Below are 26,428 nucleotides of genomic sequence, written 5' to 3' on the forward strand. Positions count from 1 at the left end.
CAAACAATAGACTTAAAATGAAGGAAATAAACAATATACGTTTTAACTAAGCAGTTATATAAGTATATGCAAATCCAGAGGTTTACTGAGCAATCTCCGGATGCTGGTCATAATGGTACTTGGAGAGTCAATAGTTCTCTGAGGTGGTACTCATTGTAAAAAGTTTGAGAAACACTGCGTTACTGTATTTTGCCTGTGGGTCTCACTCTGGACAGCTGCTTCTAGTGTCTCTCAGCTCTCGCTGATCAACACCTCTCTTTCTCACTAGAGGAGCAATAGCACAAGGAGCAATAGCACAAGGACATGTGTGATCTACGCTTAGAACCTAGAAAGGCACGTTGCTCACTTTTCACTTTATTGTTTTCACTTAGTTTAATTCCTGTCTTCAAATTATCTGTTATAAAGTAACAATATGTTATGATTAGATATTTTAAAAAATGATATCACAGCAAATTCCACAACACCACCCATCAATAAATCCAGTGACCTTTAGATGCCTAAAGATGTAAGCCACAGGTGTACCACCAGTGTCACCTAGTGGTGATTTGCTGAACACCACCACTAGACACAAGACAATTACTGTAGACTAGCTGCACAAAAGGCTTTCAGTGAGCTTGTTTGTTTCCTGTGGAGCCGCCATTCTTTATTGTGACATGCTGATTCACCAGGTGCAAACACACCTGTCTCCACAGGAAATAAACAAGCTCACCGAGAGCCTTTTGTGCAACTACACAGTTGTCTCCACTTCCTTCGCCCATGAAGTGTTACTGTTCTTATCGATACTCCCTGCGTGTTAGTCAAGTAGCCACTGGCGGCTCATAACTGTTTTTGGTTCAGTTTCGAGGTATGGGGCAATGCATTGAGTTGTCCTGCTGGAAATCATACCAAATTGTTGTAATCCTCTTTACATTTCTCTTACTGTTGTATAGATATGTTTCAGCCACAAAAGGAACACATGCAGCTATGGTTCAGTTCTTTATATTTACAAGCCAACCCTTCATGCACTCTTTTAGATTGATTCTGAATAAAATAAACTTTATTGTTTTAGTTTGGGAATAATAATGAACAGTGTCACACAAAGCTAGTTTGCTCTTGTGTTCTTGTTTTATGTACAGTATGTTACACTCCCTTTATGCAACCAGCTTCAGGGGTTTTCCAGATCCTGCTTTACGAGTTTACTGCCCTAGTGTCTTTCGTTTTCAGAGAAAGGAGACTCGGCATAGCTTTGTGAGGCCTGCCAACAAATGTTTTGCCTCCAGTTAACGTAGTGACGTAGGCTCAGCAACGGTCTATACAGCTATGGTTCAATATCATTTATATATACATATGTCAACCCTTCATCGACTAATTAAATGGAAGATTAATTCTGGAAAAAAAAAAAAACACACCAGCATGAGTATGGGAGTAGCCTACACATTTATTCAGTTGTTAACTTTATAAGTACTGTAGACATAAGGTGCTGACATGTGTGTAAATGTAAAAAAAAACCCATTTATTTTTCATTTTATTAATGAAAACATCTGATCAGATCCCAGGATATGTGCTTTAGTTAATGTTTGTTTTGTTGTTTTTTCTATTTCAGGATAAGGTTAATGAAGGTTACAAAATACACCACCATGTGCTGCATTTTTGCAACTACATCAGATGAGATAATATAACATTAGACATGTTTTGTACTTCAGGTCTTGAGAATTACTTCAAAACAGAAAAATAGAATATATAGTTCAGTAACACAAACTGCGATCATCTGCAAATAATTATGCAATAAGAACAGTTGGAGAGAAGAGGTGTGTCATCATAACAACATTCCCAGTGAAATATCCTGCACATGCAACCCCTTAATCCTCTACTGCAATTTTGATACATGTTTCAACCCCCCATCCAATATATTCACCCAGTGTTTCTCCAATCGCTCCACTTAGGTGTCTGATCTCATCAATTACACTTTCCGGAATTTCGCCAGCGCGTCCTTTAGCCCATTTTCCAGCCGCCTTTGTTCCTGCCTCTCCGCCAGCTCTCCCACCTGCTCCTCCTCCACGTTCACCCCCATGTTTGTATCCTTCTTTTGCTCCTGTATATGCACCAGTGACACCTCCTGCAGCTGCTCCTGTTGTTGCCCCTGCAGCTGCTGCAGTAAATACACCAGCTACTACTGCTCCTAGTTTTGTTCCAGCAACTGCTCCCACTGGGCCTCCTAGAACCATTCCGCCGAGTGCTCCTATCGCCGCTCCCCCGGCCGCTCCTCCTGCTGCTCCCCCGGCTCCTCCCCCAGCGCCTCCTGCAACTGCTCCTATGACTTCATCTTCTTTGGGGAGCAAAACGTTAAAAAGGAGTTAAAAGTGAACTCTTTATTGTGAAATCATGAAAATTGTGTGTGTGTGTGTGTGCGCGCGTGTGTGTGTGTGTGTGTGTGTGTGTGTGTGTGTGTGTGTGTGTGTGTGTGTGTGTGTGTGATGATCTCTAGTAGCATTTCTTTTACAAACCGTTGGAGGAAACGGTAGCATAAAATGGACATTCTGTAAATTAATTAACTGTGCGCTGAGAGCTTATCAACTTCAGGTAGGTGACTAATGCTCAACATTTTTGTTCAGCGGTAAAACTGGTTTGGTAGTGTAGTAGAAATATTTTATAATTTACTTTAAACATGAACATCAGCTTCTGATCACGCCAAAACTCAACCAACTAACCATGTGACCTTTTGAACATATGTTGATGATGTAACTATCTTGTGACCATGTGACTGATCATTGTTGATGAGGCCTTTCTTCTTGATTGAATGTAAAGAGAATACACAGTGCAGGAGACTTCAGTAGTGCCATCGCCCTATAGTGGTGTGCTACGCTGAGTCTCCGGCCGTAGTCTTGAACTGTTGTTAGCTAATAAATGTCTTATCATACTTTATAATCTCTGAAACTGCTTTTGTCTGCTTGATACGTCTTGAAATGTCTTACTTCAGTAGGAAGGGTCATGATGAACTAGATGTACCGCACAATATGACCGCCATCTCTCCACAACAATAAAACATCAATTTGTCTCCATCCCCTATTGTTGCAACTTTTGAGCATGCAAATAGCCTAAGTTTTTGATTTATCACATTGCATTTGTAAGATGTTACAAAATGGCCTAATGTGGTCAAATTTTCTGTCCATGGTATACTTTTATTAAAATGAGTTGTGTAAGTGGTTTAGATTCAAAAATTAAACACCAATTTGTTGATTAAAATTACTGAAAGTTGCATTTTGTGCTAAGAAGTTTTATTTTTACCATTTGATTTGCTAGTTGCCAAGGCGCTCCTCAGTCTAGCCATTAACAATAACATATAATGTTGGAATATTATGACATATTTTGGAGCACAAAAATACAAAAAAATAAATGTGTAAAAAATGTCAAGTGCTTATAGTGCTTATAGATAAAGGAAAATTGATGAACTGCAGATAAAGAGACAGATACAAAAAATGTTAAAATATAAAATATTTCTTACTTGTTGACTGATGGCCGGCAGATAACAGAGGCATTATCCACAGCAGCATCAACCACCAGACCATGATGTTTTTCATCTTCTTGAGTCTTTCCAGAGCTTTTCAAATGAGACCAGACAGTGAGGAGAGTTCAGACAGACTCTGTGATAGCTCTGATTGATCTCCAGTGAATCTCTGTGGCATATATGCCATACAGTCACATCAACGTTACCTGTACATGCACAAGCACCTCCCTGTCAGCCTCCAGTTTCAGTTTCATTTCCTCTTACACACTTAGCAAACCTGATAACCCACTGATAACACTAGGCAATTGTATTGTGCATTATTCACCTGACTTCCTCAGAAATGAAACTCAAAATGATTAACCCTCCTGCCCTCCTGCCTGCATGTCTGCCTGCTATCTGGAATCATGTCTCCTGCTATCTGGAATCCTGGAATATGTTCAAGAAAAGCAGAGATGATTTCAATGTGAAGGTTTATCATTAATCTTACACCTAGGCTATACACCAGGTCCGCAACTGAAGTTATCCTGTTGTTCAGCCTTAGGTGTGGAGGTTTAGTTACTTAAACAACTTTTTTTTGGTAAATATTAATCTTCATAACAACTTGAATGTCATGAAAATGATAATAACTACTTTTCAACCAAAAATGCAGCTAAGTGAAAAGCTTGAGAAACACTCCGTTACTGTATTTTGCCTGTGGGTCTCACACTGGACAGCCGCTTTTAGTGTCCCAACACCTCTCTCACTCACTAGAGGAGCAATAGCACAAGGACATGTGTGATAGAACACTTAGAACCTAGAAATGCGTGTTGCTCACTTTTCATTGTATTGTTTCTCTTCGTTTCTTATTCCTGTCTTTAAATTCAAATCCAAATACTCTGTTATAAAGTAACAATAGAATATGTTATGAACAGATATAGAGAAATGAAAATCTCACAGCAAATTCCACAACACCCCCCATCAGGGCCTCTTTCTCATGTAAATCCAGTGACCTTTTTCCAGTGACCTAAAGATTGCCTTTGTAAGCCACAGGTGTATCACAAGTGCCACCTAGTGGTGATTTGCTGAACAGCACCACTAGACACAAGACAATTAGACTAGCTGCACAAAAGGCTCTTAGTGAGTTTGTTTGTTTCATGTGGAGCAGCCACTCTGAATATAATTAGCGTCTACACGTTCTTCTTTATCGTAACATGCTGATAATAGGTGCAACACTAATTGAATTCAGAATAGTGCCAGGTTCAAACACACTTGGCTCCGCAGGAAATAAACAAGCTCACCAAGAGCCTTTCACTCGTTAATTCTATCCACTTCCTCAGCCCATGTTATGTTATTATCCATGCTTCCTAAAGCTTGTTAGTCGAGTTACCACTGGCTGCCAATAAATGCTTTTGGTTTAGTTTCAAGGTATGGGCCTTTGTAATGAGTTGCTTAATCCTCTTCAACCCAATACCAGTGTTGTAAATGTGTTGTTTCAGCCACAGGAAGAACCTATACAGCTGATCAATTGTGTATACTGTATATACAGTACAAGTCAGTCCTTCATGGACTATTTAACATTACTTCTGAAAAAAAAAATCGGAAAATAAAACACCAGTATGCATGTAAGGGAGTGGCCTACACATTTATTAAGTTGTTAATTTTTTAAAGTACTATAAGCAGAAGTTGCCAACACACCGCATGTGTATGTAAAAAGCATAACATGATCTTTCTATTAGTGAAATCAAATCTGATTGAAATACGTGCTTCAGCTAGCTTCTGTTGTTTTTTGTCGTTTTTTTTCTATTTCTCGAGAAGGTTCATGATTGGGTTACACAATACACCATGCACTTTTACATCAGGGTTTTTAGAATTTCTTCAAAATAGGAAAATATAAGATATTGTTCAGTGACACAAACTGCGATCATCTGCAATTAATAATGCAATGAGAACAGTTGGAGAGAAGGGGTGTCACATTATTACAGCAATAACAACATTCCCAGTTTAATATCCTGCCCATGCAACCCCTTAATTCCTTTACCCTACTGCATGTTTGATAAGTTTTTCAGTCTCCTTTCCAGTATATTCACCCACTGTTTCTCCAATCGTTCCTCCTAGGTCTGTGATGTCATCAAAAATGCTGTCAGCCTTGCCTTTAGCCCATTTTGTTCCTGCCTCTCCACCAGCTCTCCCACCTGCTGCTCCTCCATGTTCACCCCCATGTTTGTATCCCTCTTTTGCTCCTTTATATGCACCAATGGCAACTCCTACAGCTGCTCCTGCTTTTGCCCCTGCAACTGCTCCATTAACTGCTCCAGCAGGTCCTCCTACAACCATTCCCCCAAGTGCTCCCATTACTGCTCCCCCAGCTGCTCCTCCTGTTGCTCCACCCACTCCTCCCCCAAAAGATCCTGCAATTAATCCTATGAGTTCATCACCTAGAGGTCCACATTTTTCAAATCCAGTAGCCTGCGATGAAAACAGACCGCCTCCGAGAGCTGCTCCATGTATTGGTGAAGCAACAGCATGGATGGGAAACAGATGAGTGAAAACGCATTGGACTGCTCCTTCTAGTTTGTCTCCTGAAACCATCACTCCTGAAGGTCCTCCTAAGGACCTATGAGAAACTGATATGAAGAGGTACATTTAAATTGAAATTTTTAATTCAAATTCATGGTGAACTCCTCAATTCTTCTTCTGTGAAACATTCATAAATAGTCTGTGTGTGTTTGTGTGTGTGTGTGTGTGTGTGTGTGTGTGTGTGTGTGAGAGAGAGAGAGAGAGAGATTTTGACTGCAAAATCTAATAGTTATTCTTACTGCTATTCTTCAAAATGTTTAGCTACTATGACTTAGTTTTTGTCTTTTGTTGATTATGTTGAGTGTAATTTAATGTTGAGGTGGAAAAGTAAACATGATCATTTAAATCAAGTATACTATACTTGAATTTGTGAAGTTTTGCTAGACTGTGAAGTTAGTAAGTTTACCTTGGTTTAAAAAAACACATGCAAACCAATTGCTTCGACATTACAGACTAATCTGGAATAAGAATTGCAAGTTGTGCTAACAAATGCTTACTTAGTGTAGTGCACTTACTGTACACTACTGCGTTAACCTTGAATTACTGTAACCATTAACCATGGTTATTAAAAGTAAAATATATTGTGAGTTTCTTACATCACAACATACAGTCATGGTTTAAATTGTTGGCACCCATGCCAAAGTTGACTAAAAAGAGGGATTATAAAATCATCTTTTCGAAATTGATTTTAATGGCTTAAGTAATAAAATGAGGAAAAATCCAACCCTTAAGGACACCAATTTTGTTTGTGAATGAATAATGTATCATAAATAAATAAATGTTGCTTCCCAAAATACTGGGGTCAAAAATATTGGCACCCCTATGTAACCCTATGGGAATTTACTGTAACACATAGGGTTAACAAATGGGCGGGCCGTTTTTTTTTTAATTTTAGAAGCCACTTGAAGTTCCTTTGACCTTTGGAACTGAAATAGCCCCACATCATCACACACCCTTCACCATACCTAGAGATAAGCATGGTGTTTTGTTCGGTTTTGTTCAGTTAGCTTGTTAGCTTGTTTGATTTGCATTGAGCTCAATGAGCATCTAATCTTTAAGTAAGGTTATTAAACTGATTTTACAGTGTAGCACACATTTCAGCAATTCAAGTATTGTTTACTTTTCTACCTGAAAATTAAGTAACACTCATTTTGCACAAATAATAAAAAAAACAATAAAAAAGAAAAAAAAACGGAATTCTACTTACTAGAACCGTTTTATATATATATATATATATATATATAATATATATATACTTTATTGTTTAAATCAATCATTTATGGACTATAATCCACATGTAATTCCACATCTTTACATGTTACTAGAACATTTTAAGTAAGGAAAGCTATTATCGTTTACAGTGTGTTTTAAAAATTCTCTTACTCATTAATTGATTGCCTGCAGATAACAGAGGCATTGTCCACACCAGCATCAACAAGACCACGATGTCTTTCATCTTTGTGTGTCTTCTCTCTCCGACTGATCTTCAATGAGTTCCTGAATCTTTGTGGCATATACCTTACAGTCAACTTTAGCTGCACATGCACAAGCACCTCCCTCTCACCCTCCAGTCCCAGTTTCATTTCCTCGTATACACTTAGCAAACCTGATAAACCACTGAGGTTGTGCATGAATCGCCTTACTTCCTCAGAAATGAAACTCAAAATGATGAACCAGAGACAGGCCAGAGTGGCTGTGTTAAGTCAGCAGGTATAGTCAGCAATGGTCGGGTTTCCCAGATTTGTTAAGAAGCTCTTACAGTTTTTTACGATTGTTTACACACTAAAATAATTTTTTTCACACAATTTGCAAAATTTTACTCCAAGGAGCAAAACACCTCCACCGATTTGCAAAACATTACACACAATGTCTACTTCACCCTTTTTGCAAAACATTACACACAGTGATTTGTACAACTCTACACACATTTCCACACCTTAGACACAGATAAGGATTGTGAGGTTACTGTACTTCCTTGTCATTACAAAGCCCCGGATTGCCAATGACTACACTAATGAACGAATTGGATAATCACATCCACCAGGTGTGTAAGCACACATGTGCAAAATTGAAAACGCAGCACTCAGGTGTGCTATACAGTCTTGTTGCTTTTACAGTAGTTGTTCTTCAGAGTCAAAGTGTATGTACTTTATGCAGTAGCTTTTATTTGTTTCATTGATTTCATTGTTGGTTGATTACTGTTACTATTTATAGTAAGAAATACTGTAAGTATTGAAAGAAATACTTGAAATATTCAGTCTACAGCATCAGTGTTGTGCAGTGCAAGTGCAAGTTTATAGACCTATTTGTGTACATTTTTTCCGATGTCGAACTAATCATGAAGAATGTTGTGGGTTTGTCACTATTTTTTGGACATCTAAATTATCCCCTACATAACAATGTCTGGGCAAACATCTAGCACATGCTATTTCCTAATTTTTCTTTTTACAAATGTGTTTTGCATTTATCACTGCAGTGTGAAACTGGCTGCAATAGTGTCTGATCATTGAGGACTGTGTTTGTTAAATGACAACTAATAGCATTTTTACAAATATGTGTATATGTTTTGACTGAAGTGTGTATGTTTTGACTGAAGTGTTTCATTTTGCAAAGAATCTAGGAATTATGCAAACTGAGTGTGGCGTTTGGATACCTGTGCTTAAATTTTGTTAAAAAGAACTCGGTTTTAAAAATTGCGTGTAAACAATTGAAAAAAACTGTAAGTGCTAAAAACTTCCAGGAGCGTTCTTAGAGCGTTCCTAAGAAGTTCTTAGCACTTAAGAGCTTCTTAACGAATCTGGGAAACCAAGCCAATATCAGTCCTGCGAATTTTCTCCTCAAAAATAAATTACACTTGTCAATTTGTTTCCATCTCCTACAGTACATCCCCTACTACAACTTTTATGTATGTAAATGAGTGTGTGCATGTGTGCTTTTCTGTTTATAGGTTTTCCCTTTTGAGTGTGTGTGGTGGGAGTGATGGATGTGTGTGTGTGTGTGCGTGTGTGTGTGTGTGTGTGTGTGTGTGTGTGTGTGTGTGTGTGTGTGTGTGTGTGTGTGTGCGTGTGTGCTTGCGTCTGTCTGCTTGCCTGCATTTGTCTGTGTCTCTGTGTGTTTGTGTGTAGGGATGTTTGGGTTAGTGTGTGTGTGTGTGTGTGTGTGTGTGTGCATGCATGTGTGCACGTGTTTATGTGTGTCTGTGCATGCAGGTGCGTGTGTGCTTGCGTATGCCTGCCTGTCTACTGTATGTGTATGTGTATGTGTGTGTGTGTGTGTGTGTGTGTGTGTGTGTTTATGGGGGTGTGTTAGTGTGTGTGTGTGTGTACGTGTACTGTATGTGTGTGAGTGTGTGCGTACCTGTGTGTATATATGAACAGTATGCTGGTGTGTGTGTTTATGTGTCTGTATGTGTGTGTGTGTGTGTGTGTCGTTGAAAAAAATAAACCTGTATGACCGCAGCTTCACAGCATGGTGCATGGTCATAATAATTTTGTTTTTCAAAGGATACTAATGTGATATACTATATGATAGACCTGAAAATTTCGAGTCCCTATGGGACAATTCTCAAAGCATGTCAGCATGTAAATAAGTATGGAATGCTGATAGTAAACCATTTCTATGCACCATTATATGACTTAGTTTTAGTTTGAGAATAATTATGGACAGTGTCACACAAAGCTAGTTTGTTCTTGTGTTCTTGTTTTATTTATGTTACCCTCCCTTTATGCAACCAGCTTCAGGTGCTTTCCAGATCCTGCTGTACTAGTTTGCTGCCCTCGTGTCTTTCGTTTTCAGAGAAAGGAGACTCGGCATAGCAGTGTGAGGCCTGCCAACAAATGAAAGACATTTGGGCGTGGGGGGGGGGGGGGGGGGTGGGGGGGGGGAGAGATGACCTTGATAACTGGTGCACGCTATGACTTGGCAGGATTCCTTTATGTGTAGAAGCGGGTGCGCACATCTGAGTATTTTAAAATAGGTGCTGGACTCAAAAAAGGCGACAGTAAAAGGACAAAAAAAGTCCGCACACTAAGGCTCCAATATTATTTCTTTCTTTTATTCACCACATGTGACGTTTCGGGCCACAGCCCTTCCTCAGACATAAGATAGGTATCTAGCAGCCCATACTTATATACTAATTATACTGATTAAACACCTGACATCACATGATTATCCTTTATGACCTTTACTCTGAAAAATAAAGGTGCTTAATTTTTTTTTTCTTTTTTTTACGGAGTGTCTATTTGCACCCCTCGTACACAGCTGAGCTATTTAAACCCTGTGACGTAACAACAAAAACATTTTGCTCACGTGCTAACCCTGGCAGGACTATTTTGGCAGAAGATGGCCTACCTAAGTCCTAAATCTAACCATTTAGGATTATCAAAATAATATTTTAGATGGGAAAGTGCAGTGGCGGTTCTAGGATTTTTCTGTAACAGGGGCCATTAAGGGGCCAGATGTTACATTCAGGGGCCGAGTACAGGGTACATCCAAGCACAGAAAATCATTTATTCAGTTCAAGTTTTCTCATTTATTACTGTGCGTAAAGGACACAATGCATAGAACTCATTGAATGCAACACACCACACGCACATACTCTTACCCTTATACTCTTATTTATACTATGCATAAAGGGTACACTGCATACAACAATGCATAGACCACACACACACACACACACACACACACACACACACACACACACACACACACACACACACACATTACTACAGCAATACTGCCAAGCCTGAAAAGCTCATGGAACATCTCTTTGAAAGACTCCAGAAAAGCAACAAACTCAAGGAGCGTGGTCACTTTTTTCTATCCTATCCAGCACTCTCTTGATCTGATACACATACTCTTACCCTTATACTCTTATCTATAGGCTACTATGCATAAAGGGTACACTGCATACAACAATAGACACCCCCCCACACACACACACACACATTACAGCAAGCCTGAAAAGCTCATGGAACATCTCTTTGAAAGACTCCAGAAAAGCAACAAACTCAAGGAGTGTGGTCACTTTTTTCTATCCTATCCAGCACTCTCTTGATCTGATACACATAGGCTACTCTTATAGGCTACTTATTTATTTGCTGCAACTGAGCAGAGCAGCCACTCGTTTAATATGAGCCCTAAGCTGTTTTAAGGGCATTTTCACTACCTCTAGTTAGAAGCATTTATTCTGGTCATTGTAAGTGCCATTCGCACATGCTACATATTGCTTTTTTCAGCACAGTCTAGGCTATCTAGATCTGCCACAATATCATGTATAAATACTTGCATTGATTTGATTTAGATTTTTAAATAATACAAATTTGAAAAGCGTACTATACAAATTCTTATATTTTGACGGGTAGGCTATCTCACCACAGCAAGCAGACAGCTCAACATGACTTGCATGGTTGTGTAGGCCTGACTGTCCTGAAAATGGCAATATAAGAACCATGATGGAGGTATACTTTGGGGCTGAGCAATTTACAGAAATATGTGGTGTGTGCCTTCCAGAAATAAATGGCAATTTTTATTTAGTGATGAAAAAATGACTTTCTCTCCATATTTGTGACACTAGCTGATCTCTCCATATTTGTGACACTAGCTGATCTGACATGACTTGTTTGCGATAGCACACATGACGTGCACAGATGATGATTCTCTATAATATTTGTTTTACTGCATTGCAATGAACACAGTAAAGGCAAAAAGTGTTTATTTGACAAACAAATTTGGATGCAATATGAGTCTTGAATTGGAAACCATACAGGAGTTTGCTAGGATCTCAAAACCGTGTTATGAACGTGACTTGTCAAAGAGAAACACATGATAACATTGGATTATGAACATAGGCTATTATGCACACAAAAACACGAGGTAAGTGGAGCTAAATGAAGTTATTATTTTGCTGTCACTTCGTCTGTTTTATGGCCTAGAAGGTTGCATTTGGTATCTGTGGATAGCTCTAGCTCTCCTCTTTCATCTGACATGCGTGCCATATCTTTTTGATAGCGGTTTCACGAGGAAATCAAACGAGAGTAAAGGTAGCCAAAGCTATATGACATTATTATTTGTTTGTAACTTCGTCTGATTTTATAATACGAAATGATCGATGTATTTGGTATCAATGCAAAGCTCTGCTTCTCCTCTTTCATTTGATATGCGTGTCATGTCTGTGCGATGCGTGGTCCGCGAGTAATTCAAGCGAGAGTTCTGGATGCGCCGGTGAACGCAGAGCAATATAGACTGTAAATATGATATACTTTGATTTAACTTCATGATTTTATTTTATTTTCATACTTGGTCGTACAGACAAGTGTCTAGTATCGTTGGAAAGCCCCGGTTCTGCTCTTTCCTGCAATATAAGTCTCATCTCTCTGTGACTAATAATAGCGGAGCAATGTAACAAAGAAAATGTGTGCGTTTTTTGACGCACTTTGCGACCGTCGGGCTCATAGGGTTAAAGCACGCGGCTGCCTGTAGAACGTCAGTCGAACCGAACGTGGTGGTGCACAGCTGTGGAGGGAGCGGGAGGGAGAGGCGGCTGGGGTCGGGAGAGGGAGGGAGGACGACAGCTCAGAGCTGCGTGAACAGCAGTGACGACTCAGACAAGGAGGAGGAAAAGTCGCCGGCCAGACACACGAAAAAGTCGCCAGATTTGTTGTCAGTCGCTAGATAAGATTTTCGGTCGCCAGAAACGGCCAAAAGTCGCTAAATCTAGCGACAAAGTTGCTAAGTTGGCAACACTGCTTGAAACGTTGGCTACCAGCTCTGGTAATGTTAGCTAGCTCTGGCTCTGGTAGCCAACGTTTCAAGCAAGGTCAAGAGCTCCAGGTGTGCATCGACTCATTACTGCCGCCAACTGTTTTGGTGTGGTATTGCATCTGTGACCGAAGTAAAAAGACTCCGGTTGCTCTTTCATCGGCGATTAATGGAACAGGGGCACTTCGGGGGCCAATCAGATTTCAGTAGGGGCCAGGGCCCCTGTGGCCCCGCCCCTAGAACCGCCCCTGGGAAAGTGGTGCTAAATTTCCATAAACTTTGTTCAGTGAATGGGTAAAACCGTCCGTTTGTAAGCAAAATCAAGAAATACGATCTTTTAGTTTGTTAACCATTACTGTACCTAGCAACCACATTGAAATATTAGCAGCATCCCACTTTATACCCAAGGGATCTGTAGCGAAGATGTGATTGGGTTGCTATTCTGTGATCCAGGGTTTGAATCTCAGTTGAAGCAATGCCTATTTTTGGTAGCACTTTATAATAACCATCCGTTATAAATGGTTAATTGATGCTTTATTTTGCAACTATAATTAAACATTTACTAACTTAATAATCATAAATTAATCATTTGTAGATAACAATCAATGATTACTAAACACATAACTTACGAATACATTATTATCAGCTTATGAAAAAAGAAACAATTTATTTATATACAACATACGGAAAAATATCTGTGTAGTGATAACTTGATTTCAATATATTTTATATCAATAAACTACATTATTATTGCAAATATCATATTATTAATAATGATATATTGAGTTATTGTTAATGATTATAATGTTGATTGTAGGCCTTTCCATAGCCATATCCTCAACGCCTATGCCTATTACATAGGTCGATTAACTATTGAACTATAAATGATGTTCTATTGATTAACAGTTAGTTAGATAAACAATTACAATATTTGTTTTTCAGATGGCTATGATAAAGTTGGGCCTTAGTCGGTAACACTCCATAATAAGGGTCCTTAATAAATAGCAAACTAATCATTAACTAACCCTTTGTTAATATTTATTAACTGTTACTAAAATATCTATTTGCCACAAGTTAATGTTTTTTTCATCATTAATTAAATATTAGTTGTTTGCATATAATCTGTATGTTAATGTTTTAACAAATAGAAAACAATCTATTAACTAATATTGTATTAATATTTGTTAATAGTTAACTAAATGTATTTTTGGCACAAATTAACAATTATTTCTTCCATCATTAAATGTTAAATGTTTATTTACAAACTATATGTTAATATGAAAGTTAATGACATATTATTATTTAACTAATTGTTATTAAACTGTGTTTCTACCTATCCCAATATGAACCACTCCTTATAGGACCCTTGAAGTAATTGGTTAAGCTTAATTAATATATTAGTAATATATAACTATCAGTATGGAGGACCCTTATAATAAAGTTGGTTAAGTGTAATTAATATAATAGTAATATATAACTATTAGTATGGGGGACCCTTATAATAAAGTTGGTTAAGCTTAATTAATACTTTAGTAACATATAACTATCAGTATGGAGGACCCTTATAATAAAGTTGGTTAAGCGTAATTAATGTATTAGTAATATATAACTATTAGTATGGGGACCCTTATAATAAAGTTGGTTAAGCTTAATGAATACATTAGTAATATATAACTATCAGTATGGGGACCCTTATAATAAAGTTGGAACAGTAATTATTAATCATTTACAAATATTTATTATAACATTTATCAACGATAGCATATATTTTACACTGGATCTCTCTCACTGGAAATGAATGATCTCAGCACACATTGTTGGGAAGGAGGATGAAAATGCTTTATTCATAAAGTCAAAGAACTCTCAAATAGCTTTTTGCTTTCTACTGGAACACTGACCACTGATGGTTCACCTGATGGTCTCCTGGAACACTGACCATGTAAACGCAGTCAATGATAGTTAAACTGATCAAAAAAGATTAACTAGAATGACAACAGAATGTATAAAATATTAAATAAACAGAGAAAGAGCGAGTGGGTTCAACCAGAGAGTGAGAAAAAGAGAGAAAGACAGAAAGTGTTAGTGAGGAAAGGACTTGGAAATGGAAATGTTGGTTTGGATGGAGTTGATTAGGCTAAGTGGCGTCGGTTAGCACACCCGTGATCGAAGCAGTTTCTTCCTTTAATTTCTTTTATTGCGTTGCCTTCAACAATTGCCATACAACAATAAAGTTATGTGTGGTCTGTAAGGAACCAAAGAAGCCATCATTAGTAATACGGTCACTGTACCACATAATCACTGTCTAATAAACAAGGCAGGCCACATGTTAAACTAAGCACCCCATTTGCATCCAATGCTCATTGGCAATTTACTGTCACATAAAGATAGCCTAAATTAACTGAATAGCTGATATCTTTGTTATATTCTATGAACATAACCATATCTCAATCACACACACAACATAAGACAGGATACATGCATTGACATTACTAACCAAAGTGAAAGTTTCCCTCAAGGCTAATCTCCGCTTAGCATAACGCTAAGTTAGCATTCCAAACGAACATGACACACATCCATATCCCACCAAAAACAGGCCCTACACAAGACTCAGCCTAAGTATCTCGGTTACTTTCACTTACTTCGTGTTTTGCACGCACACAAGGTGTTCACACAACTCAAACTGTAGGCAATAGGCAGCAAACTCGTTCAGTGATAGCTGCTAACATAATGGCATGGACTCCACCAACGCTGTAACTTAGGAAAACTAACATGAGGCTAAAGTACACAGGAGGACGTTTCTAGGCAACCACACCCTCTACAAAATAAGAGTCCATACAGAGTGAGAGAGACAGAGCACAAGAAAGAGGGAGACTATGAGAGAGAAAGACAGAATGAGAGACAGGCAATAGAAACGGGCAAAAATAAAATAAAAATAATAATGTCCTCTTTGCATACAGTATTGATTTGCACTGACTTCTTTAGTGTAGGCTAGTTTTCGCATCAATTTGCTAGCCTACATCTTTCAGGACCTTGGTGAACCTTGTGAGTTTCCAGTGTGAGACTGATAGTTAGTTAGCCTACTAATATATCAATTAAGCTTAACCAACTTTATTATAAGGGTCCTATGAGGAGTGGTTCATATTGGGATGAAGGCAGAAACACAGTTTAATAACAATTAGTTAATAATAATATGTCATTAACTTTTATATGAACATATAGCCTAGTTTGTAAATATACATCTAACATTCTAATGTAAGAAATATAACTGTTAATTAGTGCCAAAACAACATTTAGTTAACTATTAACACAATATTAGTTAATAGATTGCTTTCTATTTGTTAAAAACATTAACATACAGTTTATATGCAAACAACTAATTTAATTAATGATGAAAAAAACATTAACTTGTGGCAAATAGATATTTTAGTAACAATTAACAAATATTAACAAAGGGTTAGTTAATGATTAGTTTGCTATTAACAAAGGGTTAGTTAATGGCTAGTTTGCTATTTATTAAGGACCCTTATTATGGAGTGTTACCCAATTTCTTTTTACATTTCTTGGCAATGTTGTGGAGTATAGGCGACCCAGAGTGGACCATTGCGATCATTCCACTCAATTAAGGTGATCTTTAGCAAGTCAGCTGTCCGATTCCCCCTGCGTCTTGAGATGTTCTCCTTGTAGGCTAACTCCGCCAGGCCCTCTCGATGTGCTGTGTGGCAACCTGTAGCCTATCTGCATTGACGAATGCTTGACTGTGTGTCAGGTTCACATACTCCTACCCAAATGCAGGCAGTAGCTGACGATAGGCTCACCGCCATTCATCACTTAAAACTAAGGTCCCTGTTCTAATATTGTGGACGATGAGAGGTACCAGCTTGTCTTGTCCTTTTTGCCACTAGAACAGACGACATCTTTTGTGCTTCACACCGAGCATCCCAAACACGCACCTGTTTCCTGTTCAAGCAAGTTGCATTTAATCTTTCTAAATCAGTTTTCTCCTCTGCAGCTATTTCATAAGCTTCTTTAAATTATTTTTACTTTAAATTAGTTGCACCTCCCTTGCTAAACCAGGCATTTTGATTCCATAAGGAAATATCATTTCTCTGTCCAGTTTGTGCCATAAAATACGCGCCAGAACAGAAGTGCATTGGTAGCTGTGAAGCTAGCAGCGATGGGGTGGAGGGAAACGTCAATATACAAAATACAAGCATTGACCGATTATACTGTCTTGCCATAATTTTATCAGCCTCCATTTACCATGGTTGGTTTCCAGTAATATGCTATGAATTATAAAATGTACAAATTATAAATCAACCTAGCAAGTTGCAATCCCAAAGAGAGGGATCTCAAACTCTTATTTTGAAGTCAATGAATTCAGGAAACTACGTCTGAGGGTGACTAAACTTTCCTTTTTCGTCAGGTTATGTTGTTGTTAACAAGTTGCTAGTGACATGATCTCGAAGTATGTGGACTTATAAGAAGAAATTAAGCATATAATTACATGTCATTGTCATTTATCTCAGACACGAAATATTAAAAAGAAAAAGTAGACATTTTACAAGGTCGGGGAATATCAGGAAACTAGATGGTGAAACTAATTCGCCTGTAACCCTATCGACGACGATGGCGGTTGCAGAGGAGAAGACTTGTTAGCCTGAATGAATGGCTAGCCAGAAAACATAGCAATGGGTCGCTTACTCCACGACATTGCCAAGAAAAAACAGAAGTTGTCCATTTTAATTTGATTCATGATCATTGTTTTGTCAACTTTCATAAATGTTTTGGTGAAACTTCAAATAAACATTGTGTTTATAGATGGTTTGCATTCCAGTTATTGATTGCCATTTTTAGATAATTTACAAATTGTTTATTAACATGTAAAAGACTAAGATGCAACTTTATAATAGCCATCCAAATTCTTCTCCAAAAAAGGTTTGATGCAAGTCATTTCCCATCAATGAATGATATTTACATTTTTAGATAGTTTACAAATGATTTACTGACAAATAAAAGACTAAGACCCAACTTTATCATAGCCATCTGAAAAACAAATATTGTAATTGTTTATCTAACTAACTGTTAATCAATAGAAAATCATTTATAGTTCAATAGTTAATCGACCTATGTAATAGGCATAGGCGTTGAGGATATGGCTATGGAAAGGCCTACAATCAACATTATAATCATTAACAATAACTCAATATATCATTATTAATAATTTGATATTTGCAATAATAATGTAGCTTACTAATATAAAATAAACTGAAATCAAGTTATCACTAAACAGATATCTTTTAGTATGTTATATATAAATAAATTGTTTCTTTTTTCATAAGCTGATAATAAAGTATGTGTAAGTTATGTGTTTAGTAATCATTGATTGTTATCTACAAATGATTCATTTATGATTATTAAGTTATTAAATGTTTAATTATAGTTGCAAAATAAAGCATCAATTAACCATTTATAACGGATGGTTATTATAAAGTGCTACCCTATTTTTTTGCATGGCAAAGTATGAACGACTCTCTCTTTTCTTAGATGACGTTACCTCGCTGCAAATACTGTAAGAGTTTGTGCTTTTTGAACCTGTCAAAGATTGACTAGTTTTATTTCAGTTATGAGAACAGTTGAGTAGAAGTAGGCTTCAGTAGTTGTGAGTAGAAAGGTTTCTTGGTGTTTTGAGCCCTCAACTTTGTCTTCAAGGCAGCGCTGCCTGGAAACGCTTGGGTAAGGCATGGGTTAAGGTTAGAGTTAGGGTTAGGAGTAGGATTACGTGCCCTTAAGTCAACAGTGGCAGCGCTGCCTGTAAGACAACTCAGAAAACAACTCTTTGAACTAGCTTGCCTTTGATCAAGCTACCACATGACCACTCATCAGCCTAATATTTGTATAATCACCATAGCCTACTGTACATAGTAAGTAACCCAGACATGGCGAAACAGCTAAAAACTGTTAAAAACTAAATTACTGTAGAGCTGGTAAATACACAGGCCTATTGACAGTGTACTGTACATGGATGTTAGACATCGGGTGTAAATAGTATTGTTGATTGTTACACTATTTACACCCGGGTGTAAATAGTATTGTTGATTATACACTATTTACACCCGGATGTAAATAGTAATGTTCATTATTTGCACCTGCTGCCTTTTTATAATCTTTGGATGGTTCCATGGACAGTCAAAACTCTGTGTTGAACCATTACATGAGGCAAAAGGTTCCTCACATTGGAAATGGTTCTTCAGATCATAATGGGCTAGGCTTATACTATTTTCTGTTTTGTCTGCCTGCTTTGGCAATATGAGTACCCCTTGTCATGCCAATAAAGCTCTTTGAATCTGAATCTGAATCTGAATCTGAGAGAGAGAGAGAGAGAGAGAGAGAGAGAGAGAGAGAGAGAGAGAGAGAGAGAGAGAGAGAGAGAGACTAAACTCCAAAGGCCCTGAGTGGGAGGTACTTGTGAACACACACAGGTTTACCATGGTTTGTCACTTACAGAGTTTGTGGACTTTCCTACCAGTCTGTTCTCGTTTTATAAGCTCTGAGTAGACAAAACCCCCTCAAGGAGATGGACCACTTTGTTATCTGGTTGACACTGTTGTGGACAATGGCGTTGTTATCTGCTGGCATCCCATTATCGAGTAAGAGAGACTTTTTTGTTTCTTACCACCTCTCATTCTTTCTGGAACTCAAGCTCTTTTTTTTGTTTTTAAGTTGATTTTTAGTATGTGTCACTTATTGTACTGTAATATATTTAATCATGGTTTCTCTAAATGTAGGCTTATCAAATAATGTTTAAGTTAACTCTTTGCTCTACTTGTTTTGTTTGTAGCCTTCTGAACAAACCAGTTCAACCACTGTGCTAGCCTTGATCTCGGACGTTTGTGGGTTGTGATCAATTGCTCCAAAAACAACAACTTCAGAAAGAAATAACTAACTGGTTGAATTCCACGTCTCCCATTAACATTAGTATGGAGAGAATTTACTGAGGGGTATTTCACAAAGGCAGAATTAAGAAATCCAAGACAAGTGATAAAGCCAGGCTTGTTGTCAGGTTATCCTAGCTCAAGACGTCCTCAAATCCTACTAATCCAGGATGAGTAGGAGAGACTATGTGAAGATAGTAATTCAGGATATGTGCACATTTTCATTTTCAAAAACCCACGGTTGAAATAAAAGATGCAGAAAATAGTATCTTTCACACAAAGTGAAGAAACAATAAAGTAAAGATTTTCTTTTTTGAAATAGCAAGCGCAGATCTATAGTATCTTGATGTGATTCATACTAGAACTAATGCATACTGGTTAGAATGGCTGACTTCATCCAGCCAGAGAGGAACTTGTCACTGTGTCACCATATCATCTGACCGTAACATGTCACAGGAGACTGCACTTTCATTCAGTTCTTTCCACGGACTGCACAAACTCAAACCCGCCCTCATGACGTCATTTCAAAGACGCGATAGGGCAGTTTGGAAGTGTACAATCACTAAATGTATACAATTAATTTATTGTATGGTCCCTCATGAACCAAATTACACAAAACTTGGCATACATTCAGGGTGTCATAATGATCTTACACTTCATTTAGCCATTTTGAACCTGTCAACCAAAGATACTTGCGATTACAATGCCTCATTTTTACTTTTTCATTTTTGACTAGGTGGCGCCAGATATTAAATGAGTGCTTATGGTATGGGTTGACATGGCTCCTAGGCCCTAGTTCTTGAGATATTCACAGGAGACTGTATCCGGCCATCTACATGCCAGTTGTTGTAGTCACTAAATGTACATACATCAATTTATTGTATGGCCCCCCATGAACAAAATGCCACAAAACTTGGCATGCATTCAGAGGTTGTCATAATGATCCTACACTTCTAATTTGTTGCAGTTTCGACCATGTCAGCCACAGACACCTGCTATTACAACACCTCATTTTTGCTATTTCATTTTTAACTAGGTGGCGTTATACATGAAATAAGTGGTTATGGGATGGGTATCACATGGAGGTCTGATTTGAATGACAGCTAGCTAAACCAATAAGACCATACAATTACTGTTAGAATTAACTTAGCTTGGCTGTTAGCCTGATCGGAACCAGGCTACATGCAGAGAAAAAAAATACCCATGTCAACTTATGTGCCATCTCTTTTGTGAAATCAAGTCAAGGCTAAATTCATAACCAACAAATCCCAGCCTAAGGGGCAAAAGAGTACACGTGTGCATTGTGCACAAAATAAGTGGTGCTTCTGCTGGCTGCTCCTAACAGGTTTTACATAAACATGAGCAAAGATTAGGTAAAGTTCAACAGTAGACATTAAAGCAGGGCTGTACGCTAAGCTTTTTCACTAGGAGCACAGGTGCTCCTAAATGAAAAAGTTTAGGAGCACAGAAAAAAATTTAGGAGCACTATGACATTTCCTTGAAAACCTTCTTGCCTTAAGCAGGATACAGATCATTCACAGCAGTGGCAATCATAGTCTCTGCTCAAACCCTACACACACAGAAAATGGCTTGTCTTGTTTCTATTTCATATTTTGAATTCAGAATTTGTATACATTTTGTTATCAATTTATAGCATTTTAGGATCTGCATAATTACTTATAGCTTAAAATATTCAGTAAACTGAATACTTCATATTGATTACACTGTAATGATATTACAGGGGTGGTGTGTAGGTCTAATTGAGTGCCTGTCACTTTAAGATGTACGTGAACATAATTAGGTTTCATTCGGTTTTAGGAAAAGAGTCAAGCATAGTTCAAGGATACATCATGTTTTCATTAAATAACTTAAATGTTCAAAAAACGAACAAAGGTAAAGACAAATATTTCTGGTGTAATAGAAAAGATGAGTGTCCACTGTCCAATAACGTTAACTTCTATGATTTAGGTAGCCTACCATGGCATGGCATCGTGAGTTGTCACTTTTTCCTTGGTCATGTTTAATTGGCTGGGTGCTTAACTTACTCTACCATGACTCGTCTTGGAGTTTGGTAGGCTATATCTGTTATATCCAATGAGTGACAACCAGAGCTCAAAATAAAACGTTAAGGTATTCTCCTGATAACGTTAGTGGAATGGAATTAATGTGAATGTAACCTCCATACAAAGACGCAGAGTGGCTATATGATGCGCACATTTGCCTTTTTAAAGCAGGTGTAGCCTACACCAAATCGTGGTTAATCCATCATTTAGACAACAGAATCAGTCGGATTTCTCTCATAGAAGTCAACCAGGCCTATGTCAAATGCAGGCTGGGGTGAAGCTAACACGGTTTCCACACCGTGTTTATCAACCGTGATAATAATAATATTTGAAATGAACACGGTAATTGTAGGCTATATAGTCAACATTCTTATCATGGTTTGCCGTTTCAACGGTTGGCTAATCGTAAGTCACCAACTGATAACGAACAGATTGAAGAAAAAGAAGAATGGTTTTGGAGTGACATTTCTTGCGTGTGTGAGAGACAGCAGGTTGATGCTGAAAGCGTGAGTTTCCAGCCAGGAGCGTTCGAGTTGTCAACTATGAAATTTGTATACAGATGCGCGAAAATTGTACTAGCCTATACTTTGATCCACTTGGTGTGGATTTTTAGGAGCAAAATGCGAATAAAAGGGTTGAATTCAGTACTCGCACCTGTGCTCCCATTTCATATTTTCAATTAGCACAATATATATTTCCTCGCATTTGCGACGAGGTGCTCGCAGTGTACAGCCCTGCATTAAAGACAACATAGAATAATTCAAATGTTCAAAATTGTGCAAACCAGTGACAGCAATCCTTGTCAAACACCGCATTCTTATGGAGATTCTTTACAAGCATAGTTTAGCAACCAAATTGTTTTAGTGTTCCCTGATGGGATATACACAACCGCTCATACATTATATATACTCACAAACTCTTCCTGAATGTTTTTACACAGGAGAAATAAGGATTGTGCTGCTGGGTAAAACTGGAGCTGGAAAGAGCACAACAGGAAACACCATCCTGAGGAGACCTGCTTTCGAAAAAAGTTCAGGTCTTCAATCTGTTACTTCAACTTCTCGTAAGGAGAGTGGAGATGTGGATGGGAGACGGGTCACAGTGGTGGACACCCCAGGACTGTTTGATACAAAGATTGAGATAGAGAAGTGTGTCAATCTGTCCCTTCCTGGCCCTCATGCCTTTCTGCTGGTGATCAGACTGGATATGAGATTCACAGAGGAGGAAAGGAATACAGTAAAGTGGTTCCAGGAGAACTTTAGTGAAAAGGCTGAACATTTTACCATAGTGCTGTTTACTCATGTTGATCAGCTGGATCAATCAGTGGAACATACAATAAATCAAGATCAGGGTATGAAGGAGATCATCAAGAAATGTGGGGGTAGATATCATGCTCTTAATTATGTCGAAAAGAATCAGACTTCAGTTAAAGCGCTCTTGGACAAGATTTGCACCATGGTGGAGGAAAATAACAATGAATATTACACAAACAAGATGTATCAGGATGCTCAGGAGAGGATGAGAGAAGAGGAGGAGAGAAAGCAAAAGGAAGAAAAGAAGAAAAGGGAGGAGGAGGAGAAAAGGATTAGAGAGGACGAAAGACGGAAAATGAAAGAGGAAGAGATGAAAAAGGAAGAGGAAAAGACATTTCGCAAAACATTGTGTTCATCTGCAGGAGCAATTATGATGGGAGTCCTGGGCCTGTTTGGAGGACCCCCTGTTGCAGCGCTTACTGGACTTGTGGTGGGAGCAGCAGGAAGTTATTGGGCGAAGTTCATGATGACAATCTTTGCAGTCCATTTACTGGATACCCCATTACCCCTTGGCTTACGGATCTTGCTGTATGTTTCTGTCATCACAATGTCAATGCTCCTAAGCGATGGCACACATTTTTTAGCCAGATTTTTTTTTTTGACATGCAGCAAACATCTCTTCACAATCCGCTAACTGCCTGTTGTTGCTTTTACAGTATTGTTCCTCAGAGTCAAAGTGTATGTACTTTATGCAGTCATTTTTATTTGTCTACAGATTTGATTTGTTTCATTGATTTCATTGTTGAAATGGTTGATTACTGTAACTAATTATGGTGAGAAATACTATACAGTAAGTATTGAAAGAAATACTTGAAATATCAAATATTAAAGGTGCTAAAAGCAATGTCACACATTTGTAGGCAAACAATGTTGTCATATGCAGCAAACATCTCCTCACAATCCGCTAACTGCCTGTTCCTTGAACACCCTGTAAAAAATGTGGTCTCTGTAAGCAGCCCAGGCTCCACAAACGACACCAAAAACAAACTGATGCAACCTGCACCACAAAACATAACAGTGTTCCAGCCAACATAAATTGGCAGCCTAGCAGGGAAAAAGCAAAAATGGAATCACCACTCTTCAGCTTCAGCTGTTTATTAATTTGTTTTTTGTTTTTATTAGAAAAAGGGCAAATTACAGATGTGCCTCAACACTATTTGTCTAACAGATCAGCATTGTGCCTTTGTGATACATAGCTAAATAAATAACAAATGTATAGTAATTCTAGCCAGTTGATTTGTCAGATAAAAAAAAAATATGGAACCATTCAATGGTGAGGAAAAAAATATGGAATCACAAACCTAAAAATCTTAATTAGTACTTTGTTATGACCATTTTAATTTTCTGAGGCATGCACTTCATTAATGTTGAACAATATTCATCAATCAGCTTTCAGCTTTGTGGAGTAGCAGTTGACACATCAGCTTTATTTTACAATGAAAAATGTACATGAGACAATAATTTCCAAATAAACCCACACATTCCCTCCTAATAATAATGTTCCAAACCTGCAACAATCAACATACAAGGCACACATTTGGTAAAGCCTTTCTGAAGAGCCAATCAGCAGATTGTGGACCAGCTTAGCAGACAATCAGAAGAGTACCAAACCATTTACTGTAGATATATTTAGGTATCTTGCTCTAGTGTCAGAGCCAGAGCAGAGGGCTTGGTCTCCTACTGACCCCAAGGACCATCTATAATCAGACCTCTTAGCAGTTCTGTTTCTACAGCATTGCCTTCAGGATATAAACATTATAAGGGGGAGAAACAAAAGTTCATAACCTGATGGTGAATCTGCCCATGGGTACAGTTTGCCTAGGGATCACTCAGCATGTCAAACTGTATGTTGTTGAGAATATGATGTTGACATTTTTGTATGACATTTCTTTTTTTTTTTTTTTGGGTTATGGACATTTGGTACAGTATGCATCACTGACAGATGCCCTATTGCATTAAAGATGGACTGCAGGAGCTGTTTGTTATGTTTTGATTAGTCTGTTATTCAAATGCTTCACACATGTCCAATACATCCATTTTGAGCTTCCTAGAGTGTTATACAAGGCATGTACAGTACTGTAGACACAGACACAGATTCAATATCTAAACAGGGCTTCAATAGCAGGGTTTATTCATAAGCAACATTTCAAGAACTGTATGAACAACAGCTTATGGAGGAGGCTTATGTGAAGTTAATGAATAGGTGTACAACATGTAGCTTGGCCTGTGGCCCTCATTTATCAAAGAAGAAAGCAGTGCAGTGCAGATCAGACTGGACTGACATGCGAGTCAGTTTACGCCTGGACACAGTACATGTCATGTGTATCTGTTTTGGAGCTTAAGCACTCTCATCTCAGGTGCCTTGTCCCTACAATTAACATCATGGAGGCACATGTTTAAATTATAAACATTTCTGACCTCAAAATGTGACACAGTGACATTGCAGGTCCAGCTAAACCAGTTACTTTTAAGTAGGGCCCACCCTAATATCAAATGTAAGATCCATTTGGGCAATTGGCATGGGACATTTCTGGAGCCTGTGGATCACCCCACTTAAATTCCAGCCCTTGGAATTTCTTAAGGCCCCATAACAAGTCTGTAGCTAGGGGACCAACATGGACCTGGAATGTGTTGCCCATAGGGGCTCTCATCAAAATCCAGTAACATATCCCTTATCTGCAATTGGCATAGGGCTGCAATAGTGGCTGCAATTACGGCAATTGCGCATTCGATCTACTGGTCATAAAGGTTGAGTCATCCATTTTCCCTCAGGTGCACTCACAGACACACAGAGGATTCGGTCTATTGTGAACTTTATAGGTAAGTAAGGAATTGCCATGTAACGTCCTAATGAAACAATAGACCATTGTCAACTGTATTGTCAGTCACACTCTTACTGTAAGTGGGGCTCAGACCAAAGATCTGTGATGAGACGAGCTGCAACGTTCTAAAACGTTGCAACTGCGACTAGACATGTTGAATGTTTCGCAACGGCTTGCAACTACTCTACGTGCAACATTTAATTCACACCGCTGCAACTTGGTTTTGTCTCGTCACAAATCTTTGGTGTGAATTGGGCCTTAAAAATGAACAACTAGCCTGTAAGTAAGGACCTACAATGGAAGAAGAATAATAACAAGCTCTATTGTCAGAGTAGTTTTGACACTTAATTGAATGGACTATACAGTATGTGCTCAGAATAGTGTTTAAAACTAGATGTACCGCAAAGCGATACACAATATGACCGCCGCTCAGTCCTGCACATTCTCTCCGCAAATATCAATCACGCTTGTGTTTCCATCGCCTACTCCATCCCTA

General features: G+C 38.2%; 3 protein-coding genes across 3 annotated transcripts; 1 reads left to right on the forward strand and 2 right to left on the reverse strand.

Moving 5' to 3' along the window:
- Positions 1-1,397: 1,397 nt before the first annotated feature.
- Positions 1,398-3,793, reverse strand: LOC134069051 (uncharacterized). The gene is made up of 2 exons (XM_062524937.1): positions 3,482-3,793; positions 1,398-2,305 (listed from the first exon to the last, which is right to left on the reverse strand). Exons 1-2 carry the CDS (start codon positions 3,555-3,557, stop codon positions 1,839-1,841), a joined length of 543 nt encoding a protein of 180 aa, XP_062380921.1. The 5' UTR covers positions 3,558-3,793; the 3' UTR covers positions 1,398-1,838.
- A 1,293-nt stretch (positions 3,794-5,086) lies between these two features.
- LOC134069140 (uncharacterized) lies at positions 5,087-7,538 on the reverse strand. Its single transcript, XM_062525047.1, has 2 exons — positions 7,424-7,538; positions 5,087-6,087 (listed from the first exon to the last, which is right to left on the reverse strand). The coding sequence occupies exons 1-2, from the start codon at positions 7,494-7,496 to the stop codon at positions 5,498-5,500; spliced, it is 663 nt and encodes a 220-aa protein (XP_062381031.1). The 5' UTR covers positions 7,497-7,538; the 3' UTR covers positions 5,087-5,497.
- Positions 7,539-19,310: 11,772 nt separating this feature from the next.
- Positions 19,311-25,084, forward strand: LOC134084246 (GTPase IMAP family member 7-like). Its single transcript, XM_062539860.1, has 2 exons — positions 19,311-19,449; positions 22,738-25,084. The coding sequence occupies exons 1-2, from the start codon at positions 19,377-19,379 to the stop codon at positions 23,742-23,744; spliced, it is 1,080 nt and encodes a 359-aa protein (XP_062395844.1). The 5' UTR covers positions 19,311-19,376; the 3' UTR covers positions 23,745-25,084.
- The last annotated feature ends 1,344 nt before the right edge of the window (positions 25,085-26,428 follow it).

This window comes from Sardina pilchardus, chromosome 1 (assembly GCF_963854185.1).
Source record: "Sardina pilchardus chromosome 1, fSarPil1.1, whole genome shotgun sequence".
In the NCBI taxonomy this organism is placed as follows: domain Eukaryota; kingdom Metazoa; phylum Chordata; class Actinopteri; order Clupeiformes; family Clupeidae; genus Sardina; species Sardina pilchardus.